Consider the following 14,622-nt stretch of genomic DNA (forward strand, 5'->3'; position numbering starts at 1 on the left):
CAGTCTCCAAAATCAATTAGTGACAGTCTTTTGGGTTTTTATAATAAGAGTTTGACAGTTTCTACATCTGGTGTCTGTGAACTTGATTTAAAAAATATTTTGATAACTGCATTTTAATAACATTGGCTTCTACTTCAAATCCTACATATTTTGTTTTATACATTTTTATGCATTTAAAAACAGTTCAACTCAAAAAGAACTTGTTATGTGCCCAGGACATAAGCATACAAAGAAATGAGAAACAAAACAATAATAAAAGCCCTTCTCAACCCTCAAGGAAACAACTGTGTAGAAACAAGGCACTTACAGAATAAATTGGAGATAAACTCTCCGAAGGAAGGCACTATAGCATTGTGGGAGTTGGAAGCCAGGAAGTGGAAATGAGGAGAGAGAATGTTCCAGGTATGTGGGAAAACAGGTAAAAATTCATAGAGTTATGAGATAAAGTATATTGTTTGTGGAACAGTAATCAGACCAGTGTAACTAAATCAGATTGCCAAAGGGGTCTGTGATGCCAAAAATGATAAGAATTCCTGTTCTATACTAAAAAGCAGCTGAGGAAATTTTGAACTTCAATCAAGAAGCCTTTGTTAAGTGCCTACTAGGCACTTAGGACAATATGCAAAAATACTCAAATGGTTCTACGGTCTCTTAGATTCAGAAGTTTTCTCCAGTGATTCAGGTTGCAACTCATTCATGTGTGTCCATCCTGTGGGGTTCTTATCCATGTGCTTCCATAAGTTTGTCATAGTGGTCCAACCAACATGCTGGAAGCCTTCCTTGGTTTTTCCTACAATCTGCCATTGGAGCACTGTGACTATCTAACCTGTCATCCCTTGCTCTTGTCATGTGGTCAGCCCATCTTCTCTTCCTATCATGTAGTTTCTTGATATCTTTTACTCAGTTATTCAGAATTCCTTCCCAGTTAGCTGTTAAAGTGTAAATACTCCCGCCATGTATTTTATCCATTGCCTTCTATGTGCTACTTATTTTTAATTCTTTGTAATTCCATATCTTGCTGCCAAAAAGCAATGCTGGTAAGATATTAGTATTAAAAGATATGCCTTTGCCATCATGGTAAGCTTTGAGATCAATGAGCTTTGCATTTTCCTCAAGTCAATTTAGCGTGCTCTTTACCTGTTCAACTCTGGGCCCACCTCATTGCCCATCTGTACTGTCTTACCCAGATATATACATCTGACGGATAAACTCTTTATAGATTGTCTCTCTAAATGCATGTATATTTTGTACAGTGGATGTTCTTCATCCATTTGATCTTTCCTGTCTGGATAGATAGTCCAAACTCCTTTGAGTGATTACAGATCTCTTCCAGGAGGCTCTGCAGTGTTCCGGGGCTTGATGTCATCAAGTCAGCACAGTGTCATCCACATACAGGAACATCTGGAGGACCTCACCATCTACAGGTAATTCCTCTTCAACTTGGACTCTCCACTGGATCTTATCCATCACAGTGGCAAATACTTTTGGCAAACATACATCTCCCTGTTTTACACCTCATCTGTTATTTATTATCCAGAGGATTGTTGAACAGGGTTATTTCAGTTATATTTTTCAAGCCATTTTGAATTATTTTGATATCTGAATAGCAGATACTTAATTGTAAAAACACATAAGTTCACATCTAGTTCTACCAAATCAAAGACTTTAGTAATGACCAAAGGAATCTTATGTTCTCTATGTCTTTAACTTCATGGTGAAATGGTGAAAATGTGAGCCATTGATGAGTCTTGTTTGTAGAAGCCTGCTTGTTTCCTACAAATAGCATCATCAGGTATACTTTCAGTTCATGTATAGATGACTTTCACAAAGATTTTGTATTGATGTGTTCTCTGAGTAGGCCAGCTTTGTGGTGCCTTAGGTTCAATATTAGACCAAAATGAAATATGTTGAGATTATTCAACAGTTAGCCAAAGGAAATTTACTTAGCATAACAGGAGAAGGATATTCAACAAGTATAGGTATTAAGAATAATCTGGGTTACTCAGGGACAACTTTCATACCAAAAACAAGTCTTTTTCTATTTGGTAAAATATATTTTTTGTCATTTGATAAAATATCAATTCTTTTCTTTAAGACAGTTTTTGTGCTGAAGAGGCATGGAACTTCTTCTGTGTAATCTGCAAGTCTTTGTACTCTCTACTTCCTTTTTTCTGAACCATGCTTTCCCATATACTTTTCCCTTTCTTTACCTTTTCTACCTTCCCATTGAAGTTACCAAATATCAGAGTGTTTATTGATTTAGTTTGAAGGGTCTTATCAAGTATTTGATAGATTTTTCTCTGTCTCTTCAACCTTGGAAACTGATTTTGTTATATAAACTTCAGTTGCTGTTATGGAGGGGTTTTTTTTTTGATGAATAATAACAATAGCTAGCATTTATATTGTTCTTTAAAGTTTGCAAAGCACTGTACATGTGTTATCTTATTTGATTTGTTAGTATTGTAACACATGATGAACAAATATTCTTGTCTTTGGTGGTACAGTAAAACCTATTCCACTAGCTGTTTTCTTTGCCTTCCTGTTGAGTGAGTCATCTTTCCATTTAGCTGAAACTTTTCTTCTGGTTTTGATTATAGCAGAAATGTCGATTGATTCAGATCCTTTAGCAATATGTCTACTCTTGGTAATTGTATGAAAATCTCACATTTAGAATACTAGTCGTCAAGTTGAAGTATATTGATGGCCTAAAAATCATGATTTTTAGCACCTGCTGTCTTGTCTTCTTTCTTGAAAATATGCTACCATCACTGTAGAAGCAGAAGGGTGATGGACAGGTCTGAAGGCATTTAAATTTTTAAAAATTTATTTCATGAGTTGTTTGCTTTGGCCAAAAAAAATTCATTACCTGTTGGCCATTTTACTGGTCATCTCTCTCTCTTTCTCTCTCTGTAGTTGGCTTAAGAAATAGATTCGATCTTTTGCCAGGGCCATCACTGATGCTTTTCTAAGATGGTAGGCCATAGCCTTGAGAATCCAGGGGTTACCTCCATATCATGGTGAAGCATCAATGATAACCCTGGCAAAAGACCAAGTCTATTCAGGAATGGAAGTGGGTCCTATTGAAAAACACTCTTATGTGGGGAGACATGGGAGATGAGCACTTGAAATGTAAAATCTTTAGTAATTTGGTGGTGAGAGGAACCTCAAATCGGAGGAGCAGAGTATTGTTCCTCAGTGGTCAGCAGCCTTCTTCAGAATAAGATGAATCAAAGCTTATACAGGGCAATAAACATCCAGAAAGATGGGAGGGCATGAATGCAGAAAAGAGAGATTTTATGGTAATTGGACAAAAAAAAAATTAATGAGGAAGGGGAGGTACTAATGAACTGTATAATCAGAAATTCAGGGTTATGGGAAAATTTCTATTGAGGGGCAATACTTCTATCCTTCCTAACTCCTGTAGGAATTACTACTAAGAGTGAGGCACAGCAGGAAATAAAGGGAGGGGGACAGCATATACAACACAATGATGTAGAAACCTTAGAAAAAAGAAACCCAAAAGAGGTTCTCAAGAAGCTTTAATTCCTTGAGGAAGAGACTAAAGAAGGAATAAATAAGTAGAAGGACAGTGAATTAAAGGAATAAAAGTTTAGAGTGCAATTGGAAGAAAATTAATGTACAGAACAAAGAAACTTTGTTGACCTTTTTAGAAAAAGGTACAGAATAGGAAAGGAAAAAAAATCCTAAGAATAGTTTGAAGGGGAAGATTTTACTATCTAACCAAGAAATTTACCATGTATCAAGTGAGTCCAAAAAAGATATGAATTGCAATTATGCCATCAGACAAACCAAAAACAAAAATTCATACCACCAAAAGAAATAGATAAGAAAACTATGTTAGGCTGAAAGGAACACTAGACAACAAACTTGTGTCAACATTAAATGCATGTGACTCAAATCCCTTATGATCTAAATTCACCAAGGAAAAATTAACTGAATTATAAAAAGACATGGACAATAATACAATAATAGCAGAAGACTTTACTATTCCTTTCTATTTTGGACATTTATGGTATACATATGTATATATGTACACACACGTGTATACATACGTTTATCCTCTAAACTAAAGGGACAAACTAGGACTAAAAAAGTGATAGCATGTTTTAATTAGGACTTTTAAAGAATGCATGCATTTTTTCTGTCCCACATGAAACTATTATAAAAATTGACCATATATTATTACAAATAATGATGGAACAAAACACTAAAATTTTGGAGATGCAGCAAAAGTTGTCTTCAGAAAAATTGTAAATATGTGTTGAAAATTAGAAAGTTAGCAAATAAATCTGGAATAAACACAAAAAGGTAGATATTGAAAAATTAGGGAAAGAGGTGAGCAAACTAACCAAAAAAACCGATAGAAATGATGAAACTAAAATCTAGTCAAAACTAGTTCTAGACTAACAAAATTGATAAGTCAATTAACCAACCTGACTAAAAGGAGAGGGCATGGGGAAGCTAGGTGGTGTGGTGGATAGAGCACTGGCCCTGGAGTCAGAAGAACCTGAGTTCAAATGTTGCCCTACCCACTTACTAGCTGTGTGACACTGGGCAACTCACTTAACCCTGATTGCCTCCAACAACGACAAAAAGAAAAGAACAGAAAGTCAAACCAACAAAATAGAAAATGAACAAGATAAAAATCACAACAAAATCAGAATTAAAAAAAAATCAGAACCAACTATTCACTAGGTGCTACTAAAACTGAGAATAATAAGATTTAGAGGACTACTTTGAAAAAAAAGAAAATAGAAAACTATTAGAAGATAAATTAGAGAATTTAAATAGGCTATACTCAGAAAAAGAAACAACTAGCTGTAAAGGAACTACTAATAACAAAAACTCCTGATCTGGATGAATTCACAGAATTCTAACACTTTTAAAAATAATTAGTGCTTACACTATACTAATTATTCTCAAAAATTGAGAAAGAAGTTACTTTACTAGACTTCTTTTATGAGAAAAATACAGGTCTAATACTTAAGCCATGGACAAAGCACAGAATATATGTAGCCCAGAAGGTAAAAATAAATAAAGAAAGATAAAGCACAGAAGAAATGTAGACCAATATCATTAATGAATACTGATAAAAATTTTAAAATCTCAAACACTACAGTAATTCATCCAAGAAATCATTCATTATGACCAGGTTGTATTTATACCAGGGAAGCAAGGATAGTTCATCATTACAAAAAAATTAATTTAATTAAACATATTAAAATCAAAAACATTTCAGAATTACTGGTTTATTTTAATAGTGTATAAAAAACATTTGTCAAACTACAACACTCATTTGTGCTGAAACAAAAAAACAACTCTAGAAAGTATAGACATACCAGAGACCTTTTAATATCATAAAAATTATCTAAAACCAGTAGCAAATATAATTTCCAATGGAGATGTACTAGTAGCTTTCCCAGTGAAAAGACAAGCATGCTCTCTTCTGTTATTTGACACAGTTCTGGAAATGCAAATAGCAGCGATAAGGCAAGAAAAGAAATTAAAGGTGTAAAGATAGTAAAGAGGAGATAAACTATCTCTATTTGCTCCTGACATGATATTTTGTTTAGAAAAATTCTACAGAATCAGAGATATTGAGACAGTAGCTTCAGACTAAATATACCCACAGAAATCAATAGCATTTCTTTATTATACTAGCAAAATCCAAGAGGCAGAAATATAAAGGGAAATTCCGTTCTAGCTAACTATAAAATGTATAAAATATTTGTGTTTCAATTTACTAAAATACAACAAATACTTGTATATATTCAGATACAGAGTGCCCCTTAGCCAAATAATTATTTAAGTAGCTGGGGTAATATGTAACACTGCCAGAGTTAATTCACATTATATTTTACTTAATTTATATTATATATTTTACCTAATTTTACTTAATTTACATAATCCTTTCAATTAACCAATTCTTTCCCTCGCCCAACTTTGCCTACACCTGTAATTGAAAAATACAAGAAAAATGTAGCTCTTGTAATAAATATGGATAAACAAAACAACTTCTCTCATTGGTCATGCCTATATAAGTGTGTATGTACGTGTGTGTATCTTTCTGTCTCTTTGTACTCTGAGTCCATTACCCCTCTGTCAGAGGTGGGTAGTGCTTTATCTTGGGTATTCTGGAATCATAGTTGATCATTGGATTTATTAGTTTTTGTCTTGTAAAGTTATTTTTTATAAAATTATTATAATTTAAATTGTTTCCCTGGTTCTCTTTACTTCATCGAGCATCAGTTCAAATAAATCTTCATACTTTTATCTGAAACTATTAACTTCATCATTTCTAATAATAAATAATATTCCATTACATTCATATGCCATAACTTGTTTGCCCATTGCCCAGTTGATGGGCACCTCTTCTTAGTTTCTAGTTCTTTGCCACCACATAAAAGATCCGCTACAAATGTGTGTGTGTGTGTGTGTGTGTGTGTGTGTGTATTTGTGTCCTGTTGCTCTTTCTTTGATCTTAGTGGTATGACAAGGTCTAAGAATATGCATAGTTTAATAACTTTTTTGCCTCAGTTTCAAATTTCTTTTCTGGGTGACTGAACCACTTTACAGCTCTACCATCAGTACAGTACTGCTGGGGTTTGTTGTACAACATAGATAGATAATGAAAAGATATTAGATAAGAAGCCATTCTCAGATAAGTGGTTAAAGAATATGAACAAACTCAAAAGAAGAATTATAAACTGTCAACAACCATATGAAAGAATGAGAAATACTAATAATAAGAGAAAGGCAAATCAAAAGAATCCTTAGGTTTGAATTCATTCCCGACAAATTGGCAAAAATGACCAAAGACAAGAGTAGCCAATGTTTGAGGGACTGTGGGAAGATGTGCATATTTATATATTCTTTTTAGGGCTCTGAGCTAATATAATTGGAAAACAGTTTGGAATTATGCAAATAAAGTCACCAAGATGTCTAGACCTTTTGACCCTGGGATTCCACTACTGGATTTATACTCCAAGGATTAATAAGAAAGTTCCCCTGTACACTGAAATATTTATAGCAGCACTTTTTTTTAAATTTAAATTTATTTATTTAACTTTTAACATTCATTTTCACAAAATTTTGGGTTCCAAATTTTCTCCCAATTTGTCCCCTCCCCTCACCCCAAAACACCGAGCATTCTTATTGCCCCTATCACCAATCTGCCCTCTCTTCTATCATTCCTCCCTTCCCTTGTCCCCATCTTCTCTTTTGTCCTGTAGGGCCAGATAACTTTCTGTACCCCATTACCTGTATTTCTTATTTCCTAGTAGCAAGAACAGTACTCGACAGTTGTTCCTAAAACTTTGAGTTCCAACTTCTCTTCATCCCTCCCTCCCCACCCATTCCCTTTGGGAAGGCAAGCAATTCAATATAGGCCATATCTGTGTAGTTTTGCAAATGACTTCCATAATAGTCATGTTGTGTAAGACTAACTATATTTCCCTCCATCCTATCCTGCCCCCCATTGCTTCTGTTCTCTCTTTTGATCCTGTCCCTCCCCAAGAGTGTTGACTTCTAATTGCTCCCTCCTCCCATTGCCCTCCCTTCCATCATCCCCACCTTGCTTATCCCCTTCTCCCCCATATAGCAGCACTTTTTGTAGTAGCAAAGATTTGGAAACAAAGGAGTTAGATGCCCATTGATTAAGGTACACCTAAACAACTTGTGGTACATGGATATAATGGAAAATTAACTATGCTATAAGAATTAGTGAAGATAATGAATAAAGAGAAGGATAAAAATTTTCATAAAGAGTGAAATACTGGGAAAAATCAGATATTATCAAAAACAAAAGATCTCAAGGGCAGGTAACTGGTGAGAAGCACAAAAAGTTGTATAGGTCTGCATGAATAATGGCAAGATTATTAAACCCCCTAATGCGTTGAAAAGATATCTTTTTTTAGCTTTGTTGGCAGAAGACCCTAAAAGAAGGAATAGAACTTATTTCATGTGTGAAAAATGACAAAGATGGAACTATTAAATTCTCATTTTGTTTTCTGTTTCTTTACTAAAGTTAAAGATCTTTACAATGAGAAATTTGTTCAGAATTGTATCTGAATAATAATGGCTGATATTTGTATAGTACTGTTAACATTTACGAAATCCTTTTTATATAGAATATTAAATTTAAACCCCATTACATTGTCTTGTTGGTAATGACAGTTGTTACTATTTTCATTTCACTGATCAGTAAAATGAGATGCAGAGGTTATTGATTATTCATGGTCACATAATAAATAGCAGAGATGGAACTTGAACCCAGATGTTTTGTGACTTTTTTCTGCTCTGCTATCCTGTATCCCTATATAAACAGGAAGATAAAATACCTTTTCATTGATTTGGCCACCCCATGCCTCTGTGAGGGGGAGAAGTGCTAGATTTGGAGTTGGAAAACCTCAATTCAAATCCTGAATCTGACCTCAGTAAGTCTTTGAACCTCTCTGGGTTTCAGTTTCTTCATCTGTAAATTGAGGGGGTTCAACTAAATGAGTCCTAAGATCCTTTTCATCTATAAATCCATGCTGCTATGCCTGTATGAACTATAATCTAGAGCATTTCAAGAATTTGTAAATACTCTTTGTAATCATTGAAAAATTATGAACAGGAGTGGTTCTGTAATCTTTAGATGAGCAAATGTCCAAATTTTCAAAGTAAAGTAGATTTCAAAGTTAAGTAGATTTAAAAAACTCAAGGCTTTTCAGCCTGAGCTTAATGTCTCAAAAGTGGAATTCTAGATGAAATTCTAAATCAAAGAGATAATTAATTAGCACTTAAACAATGATGTATGGGGTTCATTGAGAACAAGTCATGCCAGACTAATCTTTGTACATTTTTTAAAAAACAGGATTAGTAGACTAGTAGATCAGGGAAATGCTGTAGATAAAATATTTTTACTTTTAGCAGCTTTATTGGTTGCTAAAAAAAATATTAATACTTTTTAATTTTAGAGCTTCATGATTTATGCTTGTTTGCCACAAGTAATTTTAATATTTATCCAAGTAATTTTCTAGCTTTGAAAGAGAAAATTGTCTACAAAATGGCATAGTCTTCCTTACTTTTTGACATGACTCTCTGTTAAGAAGTTTTCAGGTATCATTTATAGAATCTTAGGAATAAGGAAAAGATCATATGTTAAAAATGCAGTTTGTGGTTCGTATAACAACCTCTACTCAGTTCTTTCCTGGACGACTTGCCTTTAAAAGTTACTTCCTTGGATCAATATCTTAACTGTGAATTTCAAAAGAGAACAATAACCTTTACTCTTCCTGCTTTCTTAAAGGGAAAAGTTTGGGACAAGATTTTAGGCTAGAGAAATAGCATTTCTTTATTCCTAGAGAAATTAAAATGAAGTTTTAAAAAATGTTTCCATATTAAGTAAGGCCATTGCTTCTCCTCACATCCTCATCTGGAGACTTCAGATAGGGCTTCAGCATCATGTAGTCCTTCTTAAGTACTGTGTGTATGAGCTCAGTAACATAAGAGGCTTGACTGAAACTGAGACTGACACTACACTAACACCAGAGAATACATATGCCATAATGATGGTGTAAAGAAAGATACCTAAGCAATGCAAGAAATGCTGTTCCTCAACCAGAGACCTCTCTGGCTGTTTCTGACAGTCTTTCCTCATGCTGACCAAATGCTTTCTCTACCAAGATTAATAATAAATATTGTACTTATCTATTATCTGTTCCATTCTTCAATTAATGACTGGTTACTACTTCTACCAAAGATTTATACACTGGCAGCCATCTTATTCTCTGACACGCTGTGATACGCAAAATCAACAGTTCATCTTTAGAAGCAATTGCTCTTGAAGAACTGCAGAAGGATATTTCCATCTGTGCTACAAGTACTAGAACTTGTACACCTTTCTGTCTCCTAAACAGATCCATATTCATGATAGGCTTTTTCTCTTGGTATAAGTTATCTGATAGTCTCTTGTAGTATTCTTACAGACAAAATGAAGAAATGTGGGCTTGATGCTAGCTAATACAGTTAGATGGACTCCAAACCCAATACAGTGTTATTTAATAGATTAATATCAAACTGGAGTTATATATCTAGTGAGGATGCCATGAAGTTCTATCCATGATCCCATTATATTCACCCTTTTTCTTAAATTGGATGAAGAGTATAGATAGTATGCTCCTAAAAGTTGCAAAAGACAGTGAAGCTGGGAGAGATGGGCTGGGTTGACAGAATTGTGGTTCATAAAGATAGCCCTCAAGGCTTGAATTATGGGTAAACTTAATCTAATAAGAGGATGTTAAATATAAGAATCAATGCTAAATCATATAGGTGTGCTGTTGATTTTTTTTTAACTCTTGTACTGGACAAAGGAGAAGTGTCTAGGTATGGGGAGGAAGGTGGAGATGGTGGCTTGTATAGTAAAATTAACATAAGTTAACATAATTATGTTAAGATAAATAGTAAATATACAGAAACGTAGTGCCCAGAACAAGGGATATTACAGTACTCCTATACTCTGCCATGTTTCTTCAAACAGACAATGTACAAACATTTTTTAGCATTTACTATGTATCTAGCACTGTGCTAAGTGCTGGGGATACAAATAAAGGAAACAATATAGTTCTTTCCCTGAAGAAACTTATATTTTCATGGGAAGGCAACATGTAAAACACTATGTGCTTACAGTATAAGTGGGAGGAGATAATCCCAGAGAGAAGGCACTAGAAGTGAGGTAGCAGAGTTGGATAAGGAGACTGGGAAAGAACTGTAGAAGATGAGATTTGAGCTGAGCCTTGAAGAAAGACAAGGAAGGCAGGAGGTGAAAGTAGAAGTAAGGAGGTGAGAACATTTCAGCTTAGGGATAGTCAGAGAAAAGACAAAGTCTGGAAATGAAAATCTGTCATTTGCAAGGAACAAAAAGCAAGGAGGCAAATATTGCTTATTCAGAGTATCTGAAGGGGGGTAATACAGGGATTGTAAAGTGTAAGATAATAGAAAAATAGAAAGTTATGAAGGTTATGAATGGCTTTCAGAGCCAAACAGAAAATCTAATAGTTGATCCTGGAGTAATACGGAGCCACTAGAATTTATTGAGAGTTGGGGGTGTGTGGTGTGTGTGTGTGTGATGGTCAGACTTGTGACTGAAGTGGAGGACAGACATGAGGCAGGAATTCCAACTAGAAGGCAATTGCAGTAACTGAGATGTTGAACACCTGCATCAGAGTGGCTGCTTTGTGAGTGGAGAAAAAGTGATATGTATGAGAGATGCTAGCTAATATAGTTAGGTGATTAGAACATATCTAGAGTGTCATAGTTTTGAGCAATATATTTTAAAAGAACAATGATCAAATTTTGTTTTTCATTTAGAGGAAGATGACTGACTTGGTGAAGCCTTTGGAAACTATATTATGTTTAAGGAGAGGAGAAGACATGGGGCTTTGGGATTATTAGGCTTTCAAATTACAAAGAACAATCTGGGTGTCAAAGAAGGAGAGAGAAAATAACATCTCATGTCATTTTTTGCAAAGTTGGAAACTGGATATAGAACATTGTGTGTACTGCCATGTGTTGTTTAGTTTTGCTGAACTGCATTTTTCTTTTTTATTACAGTGTATGTGCAGGTGTTAAAAGGAATGATTATGCAGGATTGGGGATAGTGGTGGTATATGTATTTGGAACTTAAAGGAATGTAAATATGAGATCAATTTTTTTTAAAAAGTACCTTCAAACAGGTTCTTTTATCATCACATATTTTAAAGTCCTTTTTCCTCTTCATCTTAAGAGTGCAAGCATTAACAATTTTAATAATGACACTTACGAGTAGTTTGGACTACATTTTTTTAAATTTTTTGTGAACAGTTATTTGAAGGACTTCTAAAGTTGATAATGCAAGAGTAGCATTCCTGATTCCTTTCCTGTATTTAAGATTGTTAACCCACTGAGGACTAAATCTCCTAAGTTTTGAATTGTACAAACATTTTGGCTAAACATTAAGAATATGATGTGTATCATTTTTCTTTACACATGAAACAGATTCTGCTTAGTTTATAAACGAGTAAAGTAATATTTTAAAATATTTGTGATGACATCATTTATAAAAATGGAAAATTCTGGCAAGTTTTTATGTAAATATTTCCCTGTTGGATGTACATATGACTAGTGCACTTTTAATCTTTTCCTTTGTAGTTCTCAATAAAGACCTAAAATTAAATAGTATTGGTTTGAATAATGTTCTTATTCTGATAGAGAAGAAAAAGCTGGATCACTTACCAGTAACTGGAGTTCTATTGGGTAATCTCCACAGATCCACATACTTTGAAGTTATTGTGAATGCCTCGAGGACCATGGAACCGTTGAAATTTCAAATTTCAGGAAGGTAAGCAAGTACACTGAAGCATGTCTCTAGCATCTCCCAAATTTCCCTCCCCCACTTTCTTACATGTACATCTGTACTGCATGCCCTCTCAGTTCCAGTGGATGGCCATCAAGAAGATTCTGATGCTGTTCAGATTGGCAAGACAGTGTGGATCTGTGAGGGAAAAGACCCAATAGGATAACTCCAGTTGCTGGTAAGTAATCCAGTTTTCACAAATGTGAGACATTTTTAAGTCTCTTCTCTTTGAAAAAAATCTGAAAGTAAGAAGTTGGTACAAGGGGAGACATTTTTGTCTTAAGCTCTATATGGTTTAAGAAATTTAGAGTCTTTTAGTTGTTAAATGTAGAAAGCTTATTTTACATAGTTAAGGAGATTATATCCCATTTCACAGACTGATGTATTTTTTCCAAAATTTGTATCAGTAAATTGAATTACATTTTTAAAAGCACCAAAAAAATTTATAGGAACCCTGTTTTAAAATTTTTTTTTTATAAAGTATGCAACAAATACCCATTAACTTAATTGTTAGTTACATTTTGATTTGCTTTGGACTTACTCAATGAAGAATATATCTGCATTTTCAATTTTAGATACCATTTTGCTGTTAAAAAAATCACAGTGGATTGTGATAAATCAAGCAATAAAAGTTTCATATGAACAACATTTATCCAGGGGAATGAGTTAAGAGTATAAAGAAGTATAAGAAGTAGATATCCTGACATAATAGATTTGCTAAAATAATAATAACCTGAAAAAATAGAAATAATGTCCTGAAATATGGATATCTTAGAAAATATTTTACTTTATCAAGGCTAATAATGCTGCTTTAGGGGAATTACCATTTTTTTTAAAGGATAGATTTATTTAAATTCTTTAGGTGGATTTCTGTACATTTATTCTAATCAAAAGACTTCGTAAGTCCAGTAAAAAAAAGGCAGACTTGCTATTCCTCACATTTAACCAACCCTTCATTTCTAATTTTGGTGCCTTTACACTCTCCAGCCTAGAATGTACTCCTTTCTTACCTCAGTCTCTTAGAACCCTTTGTATCCTCTAAGGCTCAACTCAAACACCATTTCCCACATATGAACCCTTTCCTGATCCCTTCAAATACTAGTGTACTCTCATTCAAACTACTTTGTATTTAACTATTTCATATTTATTCCTTATTCTGTACGTCTTTATGTCCTTCTTGTCTCCCTCATTAGAATGCAAGCTCCCTGGGAGTAGAGATTTTTTTATTTGCATCACCAGTGATTGGCATGTTGGTCAGTTAGTTGACTAATTATCCTTCCTTAGTAGCAAAATTTTCTCACCAGAAAACCAATAAAATCAGTGTTGTGATTTTTTAAAAAAACAAACAGCTGATAGCACTTTTCTTTCTTCCTAAGTCTTCATGGGAATGTTAGTAATTTCAGTATTTTTAGTGTGAATTAAGAAAAGAAAGTAGGTTATTGTTAATGTAAACATTTTTGCCTTGGCATTTATGAAGGTCTTTGTTGATATTTCACAGAAAAAGCATTTCAGCTACAGCTCCTGTCTTCTTAATACTTTGTAGTACAATTTGTTATGTTTAATATTTGTGGTAATAGAGAATCTGGCTGGTGTTTTAATTAAAACTATTTAATTAGAAGACCATGACTAAATTTAATCTTTAAAGCACAAAATAATTCATTTTAGCTATAGCCTCCTTAAAAAATTGAGCAGCTTTATCAAGTTTAAGATGTTTAAGAGAACCAGATGTCTAAGAGAATGCTGTTTTCCCTTATGGGAAAATAAATAAAATGAGAAACGATGGGTATTATAACAATGCCTTTTGAAAGCCAAGTGATCAGTTTTACTTAAGGGCTTTTATCTTGAGATTGAGTTATGTCTTAAATTCCCATTCATTCTTTAATACCACTGATTTTTCTGTTGTAATTATTGTTCAGTCATTTCAGACTTTCTGTGACTCTATTTTGGCATTTTCTTGGCAAAGATACTGGAGTGGTTTGCCATTTGCTTTTCCAGGTCATTTAATAGATGAGGAACTGAGGCAGGCAGAAGTTAGGTGACTTGTTCAGAGGATGGATTTGAACTCATGAAGATGAGTCTTCCTGATTACAAACCCAGTGCTCTATTGACTGTACCACTTACGTCCCCACATAACCACTGATTTATGAATCAACTATGTCATCCTTGGTTGGTTGATGGCTCATCTCAGGCTTATTTTGAGTCTTTAGTCTAAAATGAGGTCATAT

General features: G+C 34.0%; 1 protein-coding gene across 1 annotated transcript in view; it reads left to right on the top strand.

The window, feature by feature from the left end:
• Positions 1–14,622, top strand: part of YAF2 (YY1 associated factor 2) — a 76,699-nt gene that overhangs the window by 18,547 nt on the left and 43,530 nt on the right. The window contains 3 exon segments of the mRNA XM_072654327.1: positions 1,334–1,367; positions 1,370–1,424; positions 12,193–12,382. Of these exon segments, the coding sequence (XP_072510428.1) occupies positions 1,334–1,367; positions 1,370–1,424; positions 12,193–12,382 (279 nt within the window).

Source organism: Notamacropus eugenii, chromosome 3 (assembly GCF_028372415.1).
Source record: "Notamacropus eugenii isolate mMacEug1 chromosome 3, mMacEug1.pri_v2, whole genome shotgun sequence".
Lineage (NCBI taxonomy): Eukaryota > Metazoa > Chordata > Mammalia > Diprotodontia > Macropodidae > Notamacropus > Notamacropus eugenii.